The sequence below is a fragment of the Phaenicophaeus curvirostris genome, chromosome 4 (genome assembly GCF_032191515.1).
Source record: "Phaenicophaeus curvirostris isolate KB17595 chromosome 4, BPBGC_Pcur_1.0, whole genome shotgun sequence".
NCBI lineage: Eukaryota > Metazoa > Chordata > Aves > Cuculiformes > Cuculidae > Phaenicophaeus > Phaenicophaeus curvirostris.
Window position 1 is genome coordinate 54,277,200 of NC_091395.1, and position 22,295 is coordinate 54,299,494.

The 22,295-nt window shown below is 40.6% G+C and overlaps 2 protein-coding genes across 2 annotated transcripts; both read left to right on the plus strand.

Moving 5' to 3' along the window:
• Window positions 1-384: 384 nt before the first annotated feature.
• Window positions 385-5,401, plus strand: LOC138720198 (toll-like receptor 1). Its single transcript, XM_069856157.1, has 2 exons — window positions 385-586; window positions 3,314-5,401. Exon 2 carries the CDS (start codon window positions 3,389-3,391, stop codon window positions 5,336-5,338), a length of 1,950 nt encoding a protein of 649 aa, XP_069712258.1. The 5' UTR covers window positions 385-586; window positions 3,314-3,388; the 3' UTR covers window positions 5,339-5,401.
• A 5,997-nt stretch (window positions 5,402-11,398) lies between these two features.
• On the plus strand, window positions 11,399-17,747 carry LOC138720211 (toll-like receptor 1). Its single transcript, XM_069856181.1, has 2 exons — window positions 11,399-12,062; window positions 14,218-17,747. The coding sequence occupies exon 2, from the start codon at window positions 14,290-14,292 to the stop codon at window positions 16,759-16,761; it is 2,472 nt and encodes an 823-aa protein (XP_069712282.1). The 5' UTR covers window positions 11,399-12,062; window positions 14,218-14,289; the 3' UTR covers window positions 16,762-17,747.
• The last annotated feature ends 4,548 nt before the right edge of the window (window positions 17,748-22,295 follow it).

Here is a 22,295-nt window from a genome sequence, read left to right on the forward strand (position 1 = left end):
TCTCTAGCAAGATGTAGTTGTCTTAGGTCAAGAGATAACCTGAAGGAAGTCTCTAGACATGGTTGGATAATCCAAAAAATAATGAGTATTCTTTAAAGATTTATATGGTTCTTTGTCTATAACTAGTATATATGCCCACAGCTTTTGTAAGATGTTATGCCTTTTTTAGAAGGGCATCCAATTCAGCGCTGAATTGTAAAATAAAAATATTATTGCCTTTGCTTCAAAGACTTTGTCCTTTTTAATATTTTGCCAATGTGTGTTTCTCACAAGAAGGAAATACTGATGACACAGGCTTTCCTCTTTTTGCCACTTCTTTTTAAAGCCAATCATCCCCTTTCACTGTGATAAAAGGCAATACCGCAATACATCCCAGCATACTTTCTATCATGAGTCTCGCAGAAGAAAGAAATACTTACTGATGCCACAGGAGGCAAATTAATACATGTTGGGAATCACTGAGGAGAGCTGCTGCGGGAGGTCACAAAATAAAGCCCCATTTCTCTGAAGCGTGCTTCACAAATATGGATCATGCTATGTGACCTGCACAGTTGTCGGGCAAAAGTCCCTTATGTTTCTCATTAAGGTAAGTGGTAGCAGAACAAATGTTTGTATTGCTAAATAATAAACTTATTTCAAAGGTGTTTCAATGAGAAATTAACTATCAGGACGCGCTGGTAATTCTAGCATATTTTAGGTCAATTTGGTAATGTTTAGATGTATCTATTGAAAACTAAATCTAGAGAGGCCCTAAGGATTTCTCTCCTCTTTTCAGTGGAGCTTGAGGAAGAGTGAGGACGATGTCTTAGGAGGAGTCACAGTATGAAAACTCAATAGCTGGAGGTTGTTTTCCTCATGATGGGCTGTAATTTTGATTGTGAAGGGGATCTTACGCTGTCAGGTTTGCAGATTCTGTTCAATGCTATGAATGTTTTAGAACTTCAAGACAGTATTTGTCACTGCTGTAATAGAAAATTATTACTTCAGGATGAAATTAATATTATACGTGTTTAAATGTGTGTATCTGTCTATTGGGACAGAAGGATGTAGTCATTTTCTAAGTTCCAAAATTGCAGTGTGGCAGTTCAACTAAGATGGAATTTCTGACCACCGTTATGCAGAAATGAAGAGAAACTGTTTTATGTTCAAATTTCAATGTAAATCTTTCTCAAAAGAAGTGGGGTTTTTTTTGTCTTAATTTGATTAAGACAGATGCTGGTAAAAAGATTATTTTTGTCCCCTGATTAATCTCTTGCAAAGCCTGAAAACACACAGTTTAACAGAAATTAAATAATGAGGAAATTACAGTAATGTTGGTTGTGGAAAATGTATCTGGAGGAAGCAAATGCCGTTTCGTAAAATGTCAGTAGATGGCACAAACACTTACATAAAAAGTTTGGGCGTTCCTAAGTGTTGTTACACAGTAGGATAGAGTTACAGGAAGTTTTCCTTTTGAGTCCTCCCAAGTACGTTTATGGCTTTTTTGGAGAGCAGGGATTTCTGGTGAGAAACTTTTCATTTTGTTGATTTTATGCAGTTCCTTGTTAGCTAAAACTGTGTTATATTCTGCATCTTATTTAAAAATAAACCATGTTTTCCATAGAGGGTTATTAGCAAATGAATGATGTATTTTAAAGTATATGGGTGAGAAAAGAGAGTAAAGTCGCTTATGTTCAGTAAATTTATCCAGAGAAGCTGGTCAAATAGCAATCTCGGTGTTAGCACTACACCTGTAGTTAAAAGGGTCATGGTGACTTGAGTGGAAATGCTTTTTCAAGAATGGTTCTAACTTGATGCACTGTTTCATCCACCTGAAAGACATATTTACGTATTTTTAACATTTGAGTTTGCTATTGAGCTGATAACTTGAGAATTACATGACTTGATACTGAGCCATCAAAGCTCAATGGATTCTGTACATTTTTATGAAAGTTTAGTCAGTTTATACTGAGTTTATATTGGGAAAACTCTTAAAAGTTCATTTTTGATATCTCTATAAATAATAGGGCAATTTCTTGCTATGATCTTAGTTTGCTTATGCTACTGGGCTGCTTCTCTGGTTTTAACTTGATAACAATCTTTTTGTCAAGTTTGAAGATTTGTGGATACTTCTGAATTAAAAGGGATATGAGTATAAAGGATAATTTCTCTACTGTTAGCCCCCAAATCATGGGTCATATGGTGTAACAGTTACTAGTTTCATTGCTTCTAAAAAAAATGTGAAGGTACGCATAAATAATTTGTCTGAATGCCAGGATATAGGAATGAGAAAGAAAATTAGGTTCATGTGAAAGAATCCTATCCTTCTTTCACGTAATCCCTGGATAATGCTGAAATTTTGTTCTAAGAACAGATAATGATTTGAAGGTAGATTTTTTTTTTTTTTTCAGTTTTTGTCTTGAAGCTACATATCTTGATTATGCAGGAGTAGTGTTGTCCAAAAAATTGGAAGAACAGGATAGAGGATGCTGATTTCTTTTGTTCTCTGCATGTGTCCCAGTGCCTTTTGTGGGCTGTGATGGTAAAACTGTATATAATTTTTCTAAATGAAAATCTGAAAAAGGCTGGAAAAGTTTTACCTTGTTGTCCCACTATTTCTAGATGTTTTCCAAGCCTACTTTCATGCATTCTTTACAAAAGAACTCAGTAGGCTGTCTGATCTTGTTACAAAACTGTTGAGATTTTTGTAATATAGGTTGGGTTAGAAAAAGAAGAATGTACATTTTAGACCCAGTAAAGTAATTCAAAGAAAACTTGTGGAAAGGTTAATTGTACAAAGGATGTAGTCAGTAAATCTGTAGCTTTAGTCCAACAAGTGACAGCTGTTACTGTCTTATTATCATCATTAGCAACCATGTTTTAGTTGAGGTTTTGTAGCCACAAATCCTTCAAAAAAAACCTGCCTTTGAGCGTAGTTCATATTGTACAGGAGAAAGTCTGAGGAGAGGATGACCATATTGACCTCAAATATTGTACTTTCTGATCAAAGTGAAACAGCTGTGGGAAGCGTTTGTAATACATTGAGTCACAGCAGTAACTCTGTAAGTCAGCAGCAAATTTTAGTCATCTATGAAATCAGACGTGTTTTGTAAGAAACAGTGTGTATTAAATACAGCGTATTTACCAAATAGAAAATTCTGTGGCGTTCCCTTAATAAGGAATGCCTCTCCTGAGTAATAATAATAGGTGTCTTCATTGCTTTTTGAGTCAAAGGAAGAGATAAGAAATTGGAACCTTTAAAAAAATGAGTTTCTACACTCCTGCATAGCCACTTAATGTTACAATCTGGGCCTTTTTGTTTGTTTTTCTATAGGATTAGAACAAAGATGGACAGATAAGAAGAGTATTGACCGTCTCCAAGTAACTAGAAACCAATACGACAGAAAATATGAGATCTCTGAGAAACTTTTTTCTTTTTAAGTGTCTGTTTGCATTAACTTTTTGGAACCATATCAGCCTGTCTAAGGAAAACGAACCCTTTACGTCTATTTCTAGTGATTTTCCAGAAGATGGTTCTGACAAAAGTATCAAGAGTCTGCCTCTCCTTTATGCAAACAGTCTTAAGCCCGAAGTTAATTTTGGCTGGATTGTGATACAAAATACTACAGAAAGCCTGTCATTGTCAGAAATCACAAATGACAATGTAAAAAACCTAATAGCTTTATTATCTAATTTCAAACAAGGATCCAAGTTACAAAATCTGACATTGACAAATGTGTCAGTGGACTGGAGTGCTCTTATGGAGGTATTTCAGACTGTATGGCGCTCATCCATTGAATACTTTGATATTAGCAATGTAAAACAATTGTCAGAAATTGAAAGGTATAACTTTGACTATTCAGGTACCTCTATGAAGGCACTGACAATGAAGAAAGTTTTAATCACAGATCTGTATTTCTCACAGGATGACTTATACAAGATATTTGCAGACATGAATATTGCAGCCTTGACAATAGCTGAATCAGAGATGATACATATGCTGTGTCCTTCAACTCAGAGCCCCTTTAGGTACATAAATTTTTTTAAGAATGATTTAACAGATCTTCTATTTCAAAAATGTAACAAATTAATTCATCTAGAGACATTAATATTGCAGAAGAATAAATTTGAGAGCCTTTCCAAGGTAAGCTTCATGACCAGCCACATGAAATCGCTGAAATATCTGGACATGAGCAATAACTTACTGAGTCATGATGGAGCCGATACGCAATGCCGGTGGGCCGAGTCTCTGACAGAGTTGGACCTGTCCTCAAATCAGTTGTCGGACACTGTGTTTGAGTGCTTGCCAGTCAATATCAAAAAACTCAGCCTGCAAAGCAATCAGATCACCAGTGTCCCCAAGGGGATGGCCGAGCTGAAATCCTTGCAAGAGCTGAACGTGGCGTGGAACAGGCTGTCTGACCTGCCAGGGTGCGGTGGCTTTCCATCTCTGGAGATCCTGAACATAGAGATGAATTCTATCATCACCCCATCTGCTGACTTCTTCCAGAGCTGCCCAAGGGTCAGGGAGCTACAAGCCGGGAAGAACCCCTTCAAGTGTTCCTGTGAACTGCAAGCCTTCATCCGTCTGGAGAGGCAGTCTGGGGGGAAGCTGTTTGGCTGGCCGATGGCGTACGTGTGCGAGTATCCGGAAGACTTGCGAGGGATGCAGCTGAAGGACTTCCACCTGAGTGAACTGGCTTGCAACACCATGCTTTTGCTTGTGACAGCTCTGCTGCTGACGCTGGTGCTGGTGGCTGTTGTGGTCTTTGTGTGCATCTACCTGGACGTGCCGTGGTACATGCGGATGATGTGGCAGTGGACGCAGACAAAGCGGAGAGCTTGGCACAACCACCCTGAAGAGCAGGAGACCGTTTTGCAGTTTCACGCGTTCGTTTCCTACAGCGAGCGCGATGCTTTGTGGGTGAAGAACGAGCTGATCCCAAACCTGGAGAAGGGGGAGGGCTGTGTGCAACTATGCCAGCATGAGAGAAACTTTGTCCCTGGCAAGAGCATTGTGGAGAACATCATTAACTGCATTGAGAAGAGCTACAAGTCGATCTTTGTGTTGTCTCCTAACTTTGTGCAGAGTGAGTGGTGTCACTATGAGCTGTACTTTGCCCACCACAAATTATTCAGTGAGAATTCCAACAGCTTAATCCTCATTTTACTGGAGCCGATCCCTCCGTACATTATCCCTGCCAGGTATCACAAACTGAAGGCTCTGATGGCAAAGCGAACCTACCTGGAGTGGCCAAAGGAGAGGAGCAAGCGTGCCCTTTTCTGGGCTAACCTGAGAGCAGCTATTAGCATTAACTTGCCAAGGGCTGATGGAGTGAGGTCTGGGGAAACAGATTGACTCCTTCTGATAGAGTTTTTTCTGTTTTTTTCTTGGTGAAGCAATAAATACTTTATGATTTCCTTTGGTTGTTAATGTATTTACCTTCTTTTTACAGAAACTTGTTTCTACGTACTTGTCTCATGAAAAGTAGAACTTTCCTTACTGGACATCTCTTGAGACTGTTTCAGGGATCACAAATGATTTTGGATATGGATTTTGAAATACAACTTGAAATAGTGTAGTGAATTTTTCTCAGCAGAATAAAATCTGGAGCAATTGGTATCGTAATGTGGAAGCACACTTGAATTGCTGGAGAGTACAGAGAGCTGCATTAATCGCAAGGATTGGGTAGCTCAGTTACAGGGCCTCTTTTGTTAAAATTAGTTTGCAAGAAAGAAGATTATGCATCCTGAGAAGATGTATGGAAGTCCAGCTCTTAAGATGGTTCATGGGTAGTGTTTTCTCAGGTTCAGTGAAACTTAGAAGGATACAGATACAGGACTGTCTGAACATCCAGCACAGGTGGACAAAAATGGCAGCATCACAAGAGAAAACTGAATGAGGCAGAAAGGTTTTGGAGTTTTTCCTTTTTTTAAAAAAATGAAGAACAGAAAAATAAGAAAGGATGATGTACTTCACTTTTTGGGGTTCATATTTTGGCACTGCCGCCAGAGAGAAGCAGTGAGTTGGCAGAGTTCTTAACTGCCATCTTGATCCTGCGAGATACCCTGACCAAAGGGACTGAGGGGGTATCTGCAATAACATAACCATCCTCACCGTCATTGTCTGTATCTTGGGAAACTCTTGACTTCTTTATGTCATAGGGGTATTTTGGGCTTTCTACCATTTTCTTCTCATCCATATGTCTTGTTTTATGCTTATTATTATTAAAAAAAAATTATCCTTTTCAGCCAAAACGGTATCTTTTCCAACACAGCCATGAGTTCCTGATCAGAAAGGCAATAACAAGCAGAGGCTGAAAAAATTTGCCAGGTCTTGGGACAGCAGGTAAGACCCTCTATTCATAGAGTCAGAAAGACAAGCTAAATTTACAGTATTCGGTGTTCTTTATAGAAATGCAGTAGCCCATCTACCTGTATTTGTGCTGTTTTACACAATCGCTGGGCTCTGACAAATACTCCTAACTGCTTAAAATGGTCACAGCAATGATCCTCTTTGCCTTCAGAAGGGCAGATGTTTGCTATCTGGAATACCAGACTTAGATGACCAGCAAGCAGCAAGTTCTCCTTTCAAAAAAAATGTGTTTAAGCATGAAGATGAGAGAAGAGAGGTGTGAAGATGAAATCCTCATTTAGTGTAGAATGTTTGCATTTTATCTAATTGTCTTTCATTATTATTAACATAGGATTTAAATTTTGATTGTTTTTTGCCTGAGGTCTAAGTGGGTTGAGGTCTCTTGACTTCAATTCTTGAACTGTGAATGACTGTTTAATGATTTGTAGGGGAAATGTCAAATTTATCAAATTTAATTCTCTGATTCTGCTTAACCTCAGAATTAATATAACACACATTTCTGCATTTCATTCAGGAGTCATTCATTAAAGTTTTCTCTGCTTCCTCCTTCCCCTTCCATTGATGCTTCAGTGTATGACTCCTTTATCCCATCCTTTCACACAACCAGGGGCAACTGTACCGTTACATTGTGACTTACTTGAAAATTTTCTTCAAAAGCTTCAGAGTTTTAGGTCAGCAGCCCTTGAAACTTCTATAATGCAGTTAAGATCTCTTGCAGTGTGTGAAGCTTTAGGAACTCATATGGCTTCTTCTGTTGGCTGGAGGACAGAAACCCTCTGAAAGTCAGGGAGTGCACCAGGAATCCTTCCTGTTACTCAGGTGGGAGCATGGAGCTGTTGCCAGAAATTAATTATTTCTTCCAGAAGCTTTAGCAGGGATTTGCTTTCCATTTTGGAAAGAACTTGGTAACTACATGACCTCTGGCAATGTAGCTGATGCTATCCTAAGCAAAAATATATAATTATAGGTTTCTGGTATATGTCCAAAATCCTTTTGTGAATAATGTTGGAAAAGGAGGCCTATAATGAGCACGGGGAGCAATTAAAACTTGTACTTTGGAACCAGATGTCCACATACTGTTAGACTTTTGTCCGTGCTATGTGCCATGTAATTAATAAAACAGGTACACATGCAGTGAATTAATGCTTATAGTTTCTCTAATTCCACAAGAGAGCGTGCGTTTCTCAAGCAATAAGTATCAGAGTATTTCAAACAATTATTTTGGCCTCCAACAAACTCTGAACTGTTTTTATAAGAGGAGGTTTAGTCCAAGAAGAATTTTTTCCTGTGCATGGGCCCATGTGTTAGCCTTACAGCCCCTGTCAGCCACTTTATCTGCACATTTTGGAAAGTAGCTACCCTTTTCTGTGCACCCTGGTGATTAGTCTGCAATTAGTTTTGCACTAAAAGTTTTAACTGCTAATGCACTTCAGGTATCAGGAAAAGGCAGTATGTAGATACATTCTGATGTTAGATCCCGTATCAGAGCAGGTTCCTGGCATTTGACTAGTCATCTTGGTGACCAGCAGGAATGTTATTTTTACATATGTAATAATATCAACATGCTTATCAACTGATAACAAGGGATTAAACACTCTCCAAAACCTACAAAAAGAGGCGAATGAAGTGGAAATGTGAATGGTTTTGTGTGTATTTAAGCAGCATGTAGGATAAAGGAAAGTGAACTCCAGCAGACTCCAATGTGCAGTTGCCCTGCTGAGACCTCAACTCTTTTTTTAGCTTTATAAATGTTACTAAGCATCAGCTCTGAAGCTCAACTTCAGAGGTTTAGAGCAGGGAAAGGGCGCTGAAGGGAACAGAATGGGATTCCATGGGAAGTGAGGCATTCTGCTGAGGGGATGGTTGAAAACCTCTGTGAAGCCTGTTTTTTGACTCAGGGCTTCAGTCTGGCTGTTTTTTGCTTTCAGAAATGTTTACCAAGGTTGACTGTAATGCTCATTTGTAGTCACTAGTCAAGAACAAGTAGTATTGATAAACCAATAAATGAGGAAGCACTATATCCTGCAAGGTGGTTTTGTGTCACCAGTTTGATTTCCATAGCTTTGAACCTTGTGTCTATTCATGCCCAGGCAAAATAAGCTTGGGCATACATGCAAGACAATTTCTTCTCACTTTGACTTGTGGTGGCATTTAGCCCTTGTTTCACTTGCTTGGCACACAGGGTTAAGTTGTGGCATTGAGAGTTAAGGTGGAAGAAAGTCTTTATGTAATCAAACCTTTGCAACCTTCAGTAATTATATTAACTTTTCATGAGTGCCTGGGAAAGTCCCTCTGCTCAGGCTGGTTCAACTCAGTGTTTTGCACATGTAGGTTTCCTTCTGCTGTTCCAGTGGGGAGGTTCTTTACACCTTTGGATGCAGTGCTGGTCCTGAATAGCTTCTGATACCCAGACAAGTGTAGCTGCAGTTCCTCTGTGGATAAGTAATCAAAACATACAGGCAGAAGTGTGGAATGTACCTAGAGGGAAGTCTGTTTGTAGAGATAGGTGCTTGTTGATAGAGTGAGCTACAAAAAAACAAAACCCAAAAAACCCAGGGATCATAGAATCTTAGAATGTTTTCTGTTGGAAGGGACCTTAAAGATCATCCAGTTACAACACCCCTGCCATGGGCAGGGACACCTTTTGCTAGGTCAGGTTGCTCAAAGCCTCATCCAACCTGGCCTTGAACATCTCCAGGAATGGGGGATCCACGACTTCTCTGGGCAACCTGTTTCTGTGCCTCACCACCCACACAGTAAAAATTTCTTCCTAATATCTAATCTAAATCTACTCGCTTTCAGCTTAGAACCATTACCCTTTGTCCTACCACTGCACTCCCTGATAAAGAGCCCTTCCCCAGATTTTCTGTAGGTCCCCTTTAGGTACTAGAAGGCTGCTATGAGGTCTCCCCAGAGACTTCTCTAGGCTAAACAAAGAATCATAGAATCATAGAATCACCAGGTTGGAAAAGACCCACCGGATCATTGAGTCCAACCGTTCCTATCAATCACTAAACCATGCCCCTCAGCATTTCGTCCACCCGTCCTTTAAACACCTCCAGTAGGCTCCCAGCCTTTCCTCATATGGGAGGTACTCCAGCCCCTCTGATCATCTTTGTGGCCCTCCTCTGGACTTGCTCTTACAGATCCATGTCCTTCCTGTGTTGAGTACTCTAGAACTGAACACAGGACTCCAGGTGAGGTCTCATGAGGAGTGCAGAGGGGCAGAATCACCTCCTTCGACCTGCTGGTCACACTTCTTTTGGTGCATCCCAGGATATGGTTGGCTCTCTGGGCTGCAAGCACATGTTACTGGCTCATGTCGAACTTCTTATCCACCAGCACCCCCAAGCCCTTCTCTTCAGGGCTACTCTCAATCCATTCTCTGCGCAGTCTGTATTTTTGCTTGGGATTGCTCCAATCCAGGTGCAGGACCTTGCAATTGGCCTTGTTGAACTTCATGATGTTTGCACAGGCCCACCTCTCAAATCTGTCAAGGTCTCTCTGAATGGCAGCCCTTCCCTCCAGTGTATCAACCATGCTGCACAGCTTGGTGCCATCAGCAAATTTGCTGAGATAAACTTGCAATATAAACGCGTGATATACATTTCAGAAATGGAACAAGGCATCTGCATGAGTGTACACACATGCTGACCATGGAATGTGTGGGATTTAGCTGGTACATTTCAGGATGTGTGAACAGAAACACATGACTTGTTGCTTTTTGTGTATCGTGCAAAATTACTTAATCAGTAAACTGAAATGAACCCAAAATACAACATTGCTGAATTGGTTAGCAAAAATAGCATTATGCAACGTTTCTAATGATTAAACTGAGGTGTTTAGGAGTATCAGTTTTGTTTTAACCAGTTGTAAATATTCCTTTATGGCAAAATGTTTATTTGAGTGTTGTTAAAGAAAGGTATTAAGGAAGTTAAACATACTACAGGTAAGGGGATAGATACTTTATCTTTTACCAGCTCTGTGTGTGCTGGACTCAGTTCTGACAAAGGCTGATGGTGTATTTGATTTTGTCCATGCAACAATGCTTATTTATGGATTATACTGGAAGGAAAAATGCCACTGGTTTGTATAATTTAGTTCTTAATTTGATTGTGATATTGTTGTTCTGTCAACAAGTGCCTAAGTCTATTTATTTTCATGGATATGAAAGAAGATAAGACAGTCTCAGCTGACAAGGAGATTCTTGTTGCTTATTGAGAAACAGTCATGTTCCCCAGTGTCGTCTTGGATCACAGATGTTTTGGAGTTTCTGTAATGTATTAGTCAGATTCATTGTACTGAGGAAAGCAGAATGGTTTCAGTTCGGTTTCTGTTTGGACTATCTTACTCATCAATCTGAAAGTGAAAAACAGTTTCTTTCAGTAAAGCAAAGTGTTAAATTCTTTACAAAATTGAAAAGGTAATTGCAACAGAAAAGTTTTAAAGGAATCTAATGGAAGCTTGAAATATAACTGGCACTGTTATCTAGAATAAGTTTTCATACTTCCTAGCTTCTTTAGCTGAAACCCTTCTTGCCTTCAACTGTCCTCCAAGGCACTGTTCTATGGGGTAGAGTAAGCTCCCTACTGAGTCCAGAATGGGCTCACATGCTCCCTCTCTCCCTAGTTTGCTCATTCCTGAAGAATTCATTACGTATGTAATGAATTTAATCTTAGCGTTCATGAAGATTAAATAAATCCTCATTAATTTATTCATCTCAACTTCTTTCTTCTCTGCTAATTAATGTTACTGAAGTGTGTTCTATTCATTTGGAGGCTTATGAAAGCAAAGTGTTGGTTTTGGTTATTTGCATCTGCCTTTGCAGTGCACTCACTCTGCTCTGTTTTTTCACTTGCTAGGCTCACGTCTCTGTTCAAGACATTAATTGAATGGCTGCTTTATTGATTCCTCCATTGCGAGATTGCCCTATATTGCTGTGTTCTTCATGGCTTCCCTACACCTTTCATATCATAGCAAATACTCTCCATAGTTCATCTTCTATAATTTTTTTGAAGGAAGCTAAAACATGAGGCATTCCTGATAACCATCTGCGACATCTCTAGTGCAAAGATGACTGACTTGTAAAGATTTTGAAGAGTGCCAGTTTTCCCCTGTTAGTAGCTTTTAAGATCTGAGCTTTTGCCATCTGTCATTATGCTTCATTAATTAGTCTGCTGCTGGGGGAAATAACTCAGCAGAGTAGAGCACTGCAAGAGAAGTTGGCAGTGAGGGTTCTGCTTCCCCTTTTCTGAGTGTACAAAAAAGGAGATACAGTTGACGAATTTCTAGAACGTCTGTGTAGCCATCAAAACCAGACATGAAATTAGAAATGCAAAATTATTTAAGCAGTCCTGCCTTGGTGCATATTCTGTACCAAAGATAGGTTTGTTTCTTCCTGAACTGTACAGTTATGTAAATATTACAGAAACATTTATTGAAAACCTGTTAAAAGTTTCCTTTCATTGTGCTCTTCATACCTGCATTGTAGAGAAATTTGATTAACTCTTATAATTGTATAGTCTACATGAGAAAAATCAGTTCTTTCTGCTTCCTGTGGTGGTAATTATTAAGGAGTTAGTGTCTCATATGAGATTCTCCAGCCTGAAGATTACATATATTTGAAATTTTGTTTTGAGGATGTTAACCAAGTACACAGAGGTCTTTTGCTGGTTCTTCAGCTGGAGATGAATTCCACGCACAAAAGGTGGGTTATATTTGTTCCATTATTTATATTTTTCCTTTTTGTATATGTATTTTGGACTTCCATCAAATCACAGGTGCTGATGTTTCTTCACTGGTGGAAGATATTCTTGCATTGTGAGATTTCAATGAAAATACTCATCTGTAGGCTGAATTTCAACAAAGTAAAAAGGAAAAAAATGTTTTGTACGGCCATTTTAATTCTCAGCCAACTCTAATTTAATACCAGCATAGAAGAGTGTTGTAGGGGTAACTGTTGATCCTTAATACTGCCTTGCTAGACATATCTGCCTTATCCAACTGTGGCAATCCAGTGCCATACAGCATGGTTCGTCCCTTCTTGCATAGCATGAACAATAAATAAAAACTCATCTGGCAATGGAGCACAGACCGTTGTTTCTTTCTCCTTTCAGAACATTTCTTGCTTTGTTCCTGACATCCCTTTTGCTCAGGGAGAAGTTTCTCCAGATAGTTCCAGATCAAAGTTTATTTGATCCAAAGAGGTTCTTTACCAGCTGGAACTCTGAAGATCAGGGTCAGCTGTTTTTTGAAGGAACCTGAGCCACTTTTCCTTGTCTTGGCTCTTCTTGTGAGTGATATTGTACTTTGACCAACCATCCCAGCTTCATTTCTATTCTGTACTCAGGTACTGTAGCACAACTTTCTGATTTTCTCTCAATCAGATTCTATTGAGGCAGAATTTGACGCTTCTTTTATTGATTTTAGTGATGTTAATTACCCATATTTTTGTTTTAGTTATTTGAAAAAAAAATCTTCCTAAGCTTCATACGGGACTCAGAGGGGAAGAGGTGATTTTGATATCAATCCATTACATTATTAGGGAGTAACATATGTTATAACCTAAAACTGAAAAAATAGACTTTTTTTAATCTAACAAAGGTTTACACACAGGGTCAGAATTGTAATACTTAAGGGTTTTTTTTTTCAAATGAAATCGGCACAGGAAAAAAAATTGGGGCTGTTTGCCTCCAGAAACAATTTATGAATTGCTCATACTTAAGGCTGTCTGTGTGTTGTGTTAGATGCTTGATGGCAAGGGAGTAATGCCCTGGTCATGCTTTTTGCTGATAGTACTGATGCCTTTCCATATAGAATAACAGAATCACCAGGTTGGAAGAGACCCACCGGATCATCGAGTCCAACCATTCCTATCAAACACTAAACCATGCCCCTTAGCACCTCGTCCACCCGTGCCTTAAACACCTCCAGGGTAAGTGACCCAACCACCTCCCTGGGCAGCCTGTTCCAGTGCCCAATGACCCTTTCCGTGAAGAATTTTTTCCTAATGTTCAGCCTAAATCTTCCTGTGGCGGAGCTTGAGGCCATTCCCTCTTGTCCTGTCCCCTGTCACTTGGGAGAAGAGGCCAGCGCTCTCCTCTCCACAGCCTCCTTTCAGGTAGTTATAGAGAGCGATGAGGTCTCCCCTCAGCCTCCTCTTCTCCAGGCTAAACAACCCCAGCTCTCTCAGCCGTTCCTCATAAGGCCTGTTCTCCAGCCCCTTCACCAGCTTCGTTGCTCTTCTCTGGACTCGCTCCAGAGCCTCAACACCCTTCTTGTGGTGAGGGGCCCAGAACTGAACACAGTATATCTATGTAGGTTATTGATAGACATGACTATATATTAATTCCACCGTATCATTTTCCATATCCACGAAATCTTTCCCTCCCTGGGTGTTTTGGTCCTTAGAATTAGACTCTGTGGCCTTCACCATTTTGAGAGAGGTTCTTTGTGAAGTTGCAGCTGTGGGGTAATTAGGAAAATATAGGAAATTGTCTAGGATACCTAGGAAATTCTAGAGTCTTTCTCCTTTAGTCCTACATACACTGATGTCTGTTTGCACTGGTTTTGTATTTTTCAAGCTTGTTGAGGAATCTGTATTTCTTAACTTCTCTGTGTTTTTTAACATACCACTGATTGTGTTCCTTCCATTATAAAGGAATTAATTTCTGCTTAACTGAGAAAATCAGTAATTGGAATTAAAGAATGTGGGAAAGGAGGATTGATAAGAGCTTAGAACAAGAGTATGTAAAAATCAAATTTTTATTTCATAAATTTTTAATTGAATTTTATTTTAGCAATAAAAAGCAAATTCAGCAGTTCAACAATTTCAGCTAATTCCCTATGTTCTGTTTTCATAGGGCTGGAGTCGTCTCTGAGGCTTATTGAACGGCAAACAAAGATATGTTTCTGTGTTTCTGTGAAAAACCAAGATGAACCTGGAAAGCATAATGAGACCTCTTAGAAATATCTATGTATTTGCTTGTGTCTTTACATTCACACTGTGGACTAATATCCAGCCAACTGTGGAAAAAGAATTTATTGCAAATTTTTCAAACAGTTTGCTAACTAATGTTCCAAAAAACATTCCAGTGCATACTCACGTATTAGATTTGTCTCATAATAGGATTTCTGGATTTAGTATCTTAGAATTTATTTCTCTTTCTGACCTTCAAGTTTTAAATATTTCTCACAATCTAATTATAGTGCTTGACTTCAGTGTTTTCATTTTTAATGAAGATTTAGAATACTTGGATTTATCTCATAATAACATTTTGAAAGTTTACTGTCGAACACTTGTGCATCTTAGACATTTAGATCTTTCTTTCAATAGATTTACTGCTCTGCCCATCTGTTGGGAATTTGGGAACATGTTTCATTTAGAGTACTTAGGATTAAGTGCCACAATAATACGAAGGTCAGACCTCAGGTATATCATACACTTGCAGCTGCACACTCTCTTCCTAACGTTAGAAGACTTTTCTCTGTATGAGCCTCAGAGTCTGACAGCCTTGAATATAAAGAACCTCCACATTGTTTTTGCAGCAAACCAAAACTTCAGCTTTTCCCTCTTGTATGATGGAATGAGCACTTCAGAAAACTTAGAAATAGTTAACTTAAGTTATACCCTGAGCTACAAAGATTTCCTCTCTTCTTTAACGCTTGTGGAGAATATCAAGACCAAAGCTCTGATGCTTGACAATGTGGACTTACAATGGATTATCATTTTGAAAATTTTCAAGCTTATTTGGAATTCACCTGTGGAGCATTTGACTGTGAGAAATTTGACTTTTCGGGGACCAGTGAGGGTGCTGAATGAGTATGAATTTCTACCCTTATTAAGCTCTCTGGAACATTTAATCTCTTTGAGTGACTCCATGAAAGTTCTAACTTTGGAACACGTTCGTAATAAGATTTATTATTTCAACCAGGAGATTCTATACAGACAGTTTTCAGAGATGAATATTGACAGTTTGACAATATACGATGCATATATGCCGCACATGCTCTGCCCCAACAGAACAAGCTCATTTCAGTATTTAAATTTTTCTCACAATGCCCTGACAGATGAATTATTCCAGGATTGCAGGACTCTACCAGATCTGAAGTTGCTTATTTTAAAGAGGAATAAATTTGAGAGCCTTTCCAAGGTAAGCTTCATGACCAGCCACATGAAATCGCTGAAATATCTGGACATGAGCAATAACTTACTGAGTCATGATGGAGCCGATACGCAATGCCGGTGGGCCGAGTCTCTGACAGAGTTGGACCTGTCCTCAAATCAGTTGTCGGACACTGTGTTTGAGTGCTTGCCAGTCAATATCAAAAAACTCAGCCTGCAAAGCAATCAGATCACCAGTGTCCCCAAGGGGATGGCCGAGCTGAAATCCTTGCAAGAGCTGAACGTGGCGTGGAACAGGCTGTCTGACCTGCCAGGGTGCGGTGGCTTTCCATCTCTGGAGATCCTGAACATAGAGATGAATTCTATCATCACCCCATCTGCTGACTTCTTCCAGAGCTGCCCAAGGGTCAGGGAGCTACAAGCTGGGAAGAACCCCTTCAAGTGTTCCTGTGAACTGCAAGCCTTCATCCGTCTGGAGAGGCAGTCTGGGGGGAAGCTGTTTGGCTGGCCGATGGCGTACGTGTGCGAGTATCCGGAAGACTTGCGAGGGATGCAGCTGAAGGACTTCCACCTGAGTGAACTGGCTTGCAACACCATGCTTTTGCTTGTGACAGCTCTGCTGCTGACGCTGGTGCTGGTGGCTGTTGTGGTCTTTGTGTGCATCTACCTGGACGTGCCGTGGTACATGCGGATGATGTGGCAGTGGACGCAGACAAAGCGGAGAGCTTGGCACAACCACCCTGAAGAGCAGGAGACCATTTTGCAGTTTCACGCGTTCGTTTCCTACAGCGAGCGCGATGCTTTGTGGGTGAAGAACGAGCTGATCCCAAACCTGGAGAAGGGGGAGGGCTGTGTGCAACTATGCCAGCACGAGAGAAACTTTGTCCCTGGCAAGAGCATTGTGGAGAACATCATTAACTGCATTGAGAAGAGCTACAAGTCGATCTTTGTGTTGTCTCCTAACTTTGTGCAGAGTGAGTGGTGTCACTATGAGCTGTACTTTGCCCACCACAAATTATTCAGTGAGAATTCCAACAGCTTAATCCTCATTTTACTGGAGCCGATCCCTCCGTACATTATCCCTGCCAGGTATCACAAACTGAAGGCTCTGATGGCAAAGCGAACCTACCTGGAGTGGCCAAAGGAGAGGAGCAAGCGTGCCCTTTTCTGGGCTAACCTGAGAGCAGCTATTAGCATTAACTTGCCAACATCCTTTGAAGCAAATGAGGAGCAGTGTGATGTTACTCCTACTAGCAGTATAAGTCAGTATGCGAATGACTGACTTGACTGTCTTGTATTACATTGCGTTAATTTATTCTTCATAATTTTTTACGGTATTCCTAGTTTCTAGCAAAATGTGATTGTGATACATAGAGAAACCACTATTGCTTATTCTAGTCATGAAAGCAGTCAGAAGTCTCCTGTAGTGGTTCATAATCAACAAGGACAATGAGAGAGAAATCTTTGTCGTGATTTCACTCATTTTTGTAGAATTGGGCTGAAAGTGTATTTGTAAATACCAAAAACAGAGGTTGGTTCAATGTCATTAGGTCTGTCAAGGTGTGCATTTAATCTTTGTTCTGACATGGATGTTGTGGGGTTAAGGTGCCAGGGATCTGCTTCCTTGGGTTTAATTAAATGATACAAAGAAGGAGGAAACACTTGTTTAAATCCCTTCCTATACATAGGTATAGTAGGTGTCAAGGGTACAGTATCCCTACACCTTCCGTTGTTTTTTCTTCCTGTCTGTCTTTCCCTTCATCACAGACAGAGGCCTTCCTGGGTAAGAGCTGAAAGTTGGAGCCACCAATCCTCTTTTCATATTCTTCTTTTGCTGTACTAAACATTCCTGCTTGGCTAGATTTACATACCAAGTCATGATCTCATAGTATTAATTGTCTTCAAAATAATAGTTAATATCTGAACTTATGAAATTTTTATAGTATTTTAATATTACTGCTTTCTGCCATGATCATATGTCAAGCTATATTGGGTTGCTTGGTTTTCCTGTTTTCTAAAATGAGATGTAGAAGCTTGATGTTTGGAGGTGAATCCCCTTTATCTCCATATTTTCACTGAACTCTGTTAGCTTGCTCTTTCAATCAGCCATTTCTGCGGTCATCATGCTGGTGAAAAAGGACTAATTTTCAATGGCAACTATCTTGTCTGCTAAAATCAAACTGATTAAATGAAAAGTGTTTGTTGATAGGAGACATCTAATCATTGCTGTACTTGAAGTTAATTTGACAATTTAATAAGCCTCTCATGTTTTATCTGCTATTAAATTTTCTGGTGTCATTTCACTGGTGATGAGGATTAGTGTAATTATACTTACAGCTCTGAGGAAATTCAAAGCCCTGTGCTCACAACTGTGAACAACACGCGAGGTGAGCAAGCCAGTAAGAGGATGTGATCCTTAACACGCCAAGGAGGCGTGACTGAGCACCTGCCAGGCGTGTGTGGTGGTAGCTAGATGAAGCTGTGGACAGGAAGCTATGGGAGAACTTCCTTGTGTTCAGAGGTGCTGAGATGCCACTGTGCACCCACCTAACAGCTCAGGTTAGCTGCATATCACAGTGGGATGTTATGTGCTTGGCTCTCAATACAGATTTTTGGGAAGAAGGGCTAAAATATCTATTAAGTCTTAATTTCAGGCATCTGGTGGGCTGTGTCTGCCCATGGCAGGGTGTTGGAACTAGATGATCTTTAAGGTCTCTTCCAGCCCAAACTAATCTATGATTCCATGACTTCTGTGGTAACACATAATTGAGGTCTCCCCTTCCCAAAGCCAGGACCAACCTTCCTTTACGTAGCTTTTTTTAAGGCTGCTAAACCCACAGTGCTTCAGTAGGACCTGGTGGACACAGCATACTTGAAAAGCAGGCTATTTATGATGAGAGGAGATCTTCAAAGACACAGAGGAGCTTTGTTCTCTGCAGGAGCTCGAGTTAGGAAGACTTTACCCTGAGAGTCATTTGTGCTTCATGGCAACCCAGCACAGTGGCCGGGGCATTGGGCACCATGGGGTGCTGCCAAAAGTGCATTGCAAACCTTGTGTGCCAGCCAGCCAGTTCCAGCAGGGTGTGAGGTGCTTTCCACAGAAGTAGTCAAGTGAAACCTGAGGCTGCAGCCTGAATGTGCTGCTGGAACTGCAATGTTTCTTTTTTAGCAGGTTTTTCCCATCTGTGTAACTTCCCTCTGGGTGTGGGTTCTTTACTTCCTCCATAATGTCGCTGTCTGCTCTTAGGCAGTTCCTTGGCTAAGCTTTACTGGTTTCTTTATTTCAGCTACAGCCAGAATTACACCTGTCTGTAGTTTTAAGGCTTGTGTACTCCCCAGCTCTCAGGGACTTAAGCAACTGCTCAGCCACAGAGGCTACTGTACATTAAGCTGGTGAGGCATTTTGTATCCTTTACCTCTCCAGAGCTCCTCTGGGCTTTACAGCAGAGCATGCTGCCAGAAAACCTGTGACACTCCTACCTGAGAGACCTCTCCCAGGCATTACAGTCTAAGGAATGATTTGCATTCACACCGAGTGGTAACGTGTTAATGAGCACATATTCAGTCCCTTTTAGTAGAAGAGAAAAGAGGAAGGTAGAATTTCTCAGATCAGGCTTTCCGGTAAATGTAATGCATCAGCAAACTGGGTTTATTGTCCAAAATAACGTGTAGGGTCTGGGCCATGGAGAAGTCCCTCGCCCTCAAGAATGTTCTGAAACCTAAGTTGTATGTAGATGTGAAAGGAATATGTTCTCAAGCCTGCGATGTATATTGGATTAGGATATTGACCCTGTAACACCTCCTTATGCTCTGTTCTTCCTGCCTCACAAGACTTTCACACACATACCAAGTAGTTCAGGTATTTACATACCGTACCTTACACTGCAGGTGTTTAAAGTACCTGTTTGGGTTCCTTTGATAAAGCAGATTCATATTTTTGTTGTTTTTCTTTGGTTTTTTTTTTAACTAGCATTTGGCAGTGTTTCTCATCACTTCCCTGTTGGAACTTCCATTTTCTTCTTCCCTGAAACTGTTTCTTTTCAGAGGGTACATAAAGTGTTGACTCATTTTTATTTTGGCCAGATGTAGCAATTTCTTTCCTTTGCTGTTTTGGGGTTTTTTTTGTTTGTTTGTTTGTTTTGTCTGTGAAGCAATACGGTGTTGAAAACACTTTTTAAAAAAGGTGTTCATAGCGCTGCTTCTTGGAAGAAGTTCTCAAGACTTACAGGACAGGAGTATCTGGTTGAACCCTCCAAATACTACCATAGTAATGTCCGTATTTATAAAAATGATGTCAGGTGTTGCTCTCACTGAGCTCACAGGCCTGGAAAAGCACCTGAAAGCAATGATGTGTATCACCTTTGTTCTAGTTTGGCCATGCCAGTGTTTTCATCGCAGAGGATATGTTAAAAGTGTTTTTATGGCTCAAAATTGCAGCAAAGATCAGTTTTGAACCCTCAAGCAGATTTCTGTGTGTGACAGGATCTGACTCAGTGCTAGAAAGTAAGACAGAGGGAACAGCTTCTTTTCTTAACTGCAAAAAACGTTCTTAAATTACAACCTTCTATTTTTGCCGTTTTTCTCAGACCAAGGGGGACACCTGGTGGCTGATGAAATTATCACGAGTCCTGAAAATGCTGGCTCATGCTAGACTAACACATCATGCTTTTTTGTTTCCTAGAAAAACCAAACTAGAGGACCTGCCAGCCCAGCAAACGCAGCAGCCTCTGGTGGTGCGTGTGGTCTAGGGAAGCCAGGTCAGTGATACCGAAAATGTCAGCAAATAAAAAGCTCTTAACTCGTTTTGGAGTTTTAGAAAGCAAGCATCCTTTATCAGGCCTGGGCAACTTGTGGGAATGATCTCCATCAATCCTGTGCAACGAGACAAAAGCTGGTTACAGAACCTTATGCATATTCTATTACTTTCCAAAGTCTAATATTAATGTTATGAAACTTTGAAACAGTCAAAGCTCTTGCTAATTTGGAGCTGGCCCCAGCTCTACCTGACCTTGCCTTTCAGATTAGTTAGGAATCCAAACAGAGGTGATTATGGAACAGATATCTGTTTAGCACAAATTGTTTCTTGCACGATATGTTATCATTTTCAAAGAAAGGACAATGTCTGAATAACACCATTTTAAGGAAAACATGCTCTCAGAGAAAGAAAATGTGTATATAAATATGGACATTAGTATGGTAGTACTTCAAGGGTTCAGCGAGATACTCCTGTAAGTCTGGAGAACTTCTTCCAAGAAGCAGCTCTATGAGCACATTTTTAAAAAAAAAAAAAAAAAAAAGGAGGGACATAGGGACATTCTGTCTAACTTTCAAAACCCACAATTGCTTAGACAAAACTTAACTGTGTTTTAGCTTAAATCAAAATATTCCACTTTGAAATATTCCACATATTGTATCACCAAGGTGGGTCCTTCCTGTGGCAGCTCCCGCTGTGCTGGGGCTGTGGGTCGCTCTCCTGAGCCATCAGTCCCTCCTGTCGAGCAGGTTGTGGGGTGCAGGTACCGACTGCTTTGCTGACAAATGGACCTTAGAAACCAACAGTGTGATGGGAGCACTGATTCTTGCTTTACCTCAAGCAGCTCATATTTTCAGGCAGGATGCCAAGAAATACAACCCAGTCATTTTCTCACACTCTGCTTGCTGTTTGCAGGGTTTTGGTTTTATGCTTCATTTCTTGCTTTCCCTTCTGTGCATGACAGCAGCACAGTGAAGGTGCTCACCAGGATGATCTCCTGGGTCCCAGCCAGCAAGAAGCCAACATCCCTATACGGTTACCTCCGCAGGAACGTGTTCAGAGATGCACAGTGTATTCAGCTGGGCTCACTCTCTTTAGGCGTCTGAAAAGGTGTGAAGAAATAACAGTCATTGCCAGCTCTACACATCATCATCTCTCAGCAGAGCCTGTGGGTGTGCCTGGTGGTGAACAGGATTAGTGCGCATTGATGTGTTGGAAGCCTGTTTCTGTGCCCGCTGCTCTGGTGCCCTGGTGTGGGAAAGGGCTGTGGGGAAGAGCATCGCTCCAGGAGCAGACCCAGGCAGCTGTTCTGGGAGTGATAAACATGCAAGCTCACATGGCTGGTCCTCCAGACCTGCCAAGAGACTAATTAGAATGCTGTAATTAAAAGCAAGTGAACTATTTTTGTGAGCGCTGCTGGGCGCAGCTCCTGCAGGGCGCAGGAGCCAGAAGCAGTGGAGATGCTTCCAGGCAAAGCCTAAATGCCTTCCCCCTGCCCTGGGTGGTGTGAGGGGCAGGGGCACACACAGGGGGTCACCTGGAACCCCACGGCTCCTGCGTGCTCCCCAGGGCTCCTGGGCACACCCTGACCACGCGCCTGGGTCATCGCTCTTCATCATCCAACATAGGGTGACTTGACCACAGCAATATTCCGAGGGTTTTATTAACAAGTATAATACATACGCACTGTAGACTAAATATTGTATGAGGACTGTACAGTACAAATCTATGTTCACAGTTTGACATGACAAAATGTCATTACTGAATTCCCATTGGACTACCAAAGTAGAAACAGTTAAAGTACAATAAACATTCATATCTTTAGTAAGAAAAGATTACCAAAAAGTCTCCATATTTGCAAGTTATAGTAATGCACGCCAGAAACCTTTAATTACCCACTCAATCTTATTAGCTTATAAAATATATTACATTTTATTTAAAAAATTCTGCATAGTTTATACAAGTATTAAAGTAAATATAACATCCCTGCTTGTATTTGCAGGTGAGAGATGCTAAGCAGAAAGATTATTTTGACCCTCTATTTGAAGTACATAAATAGCAGG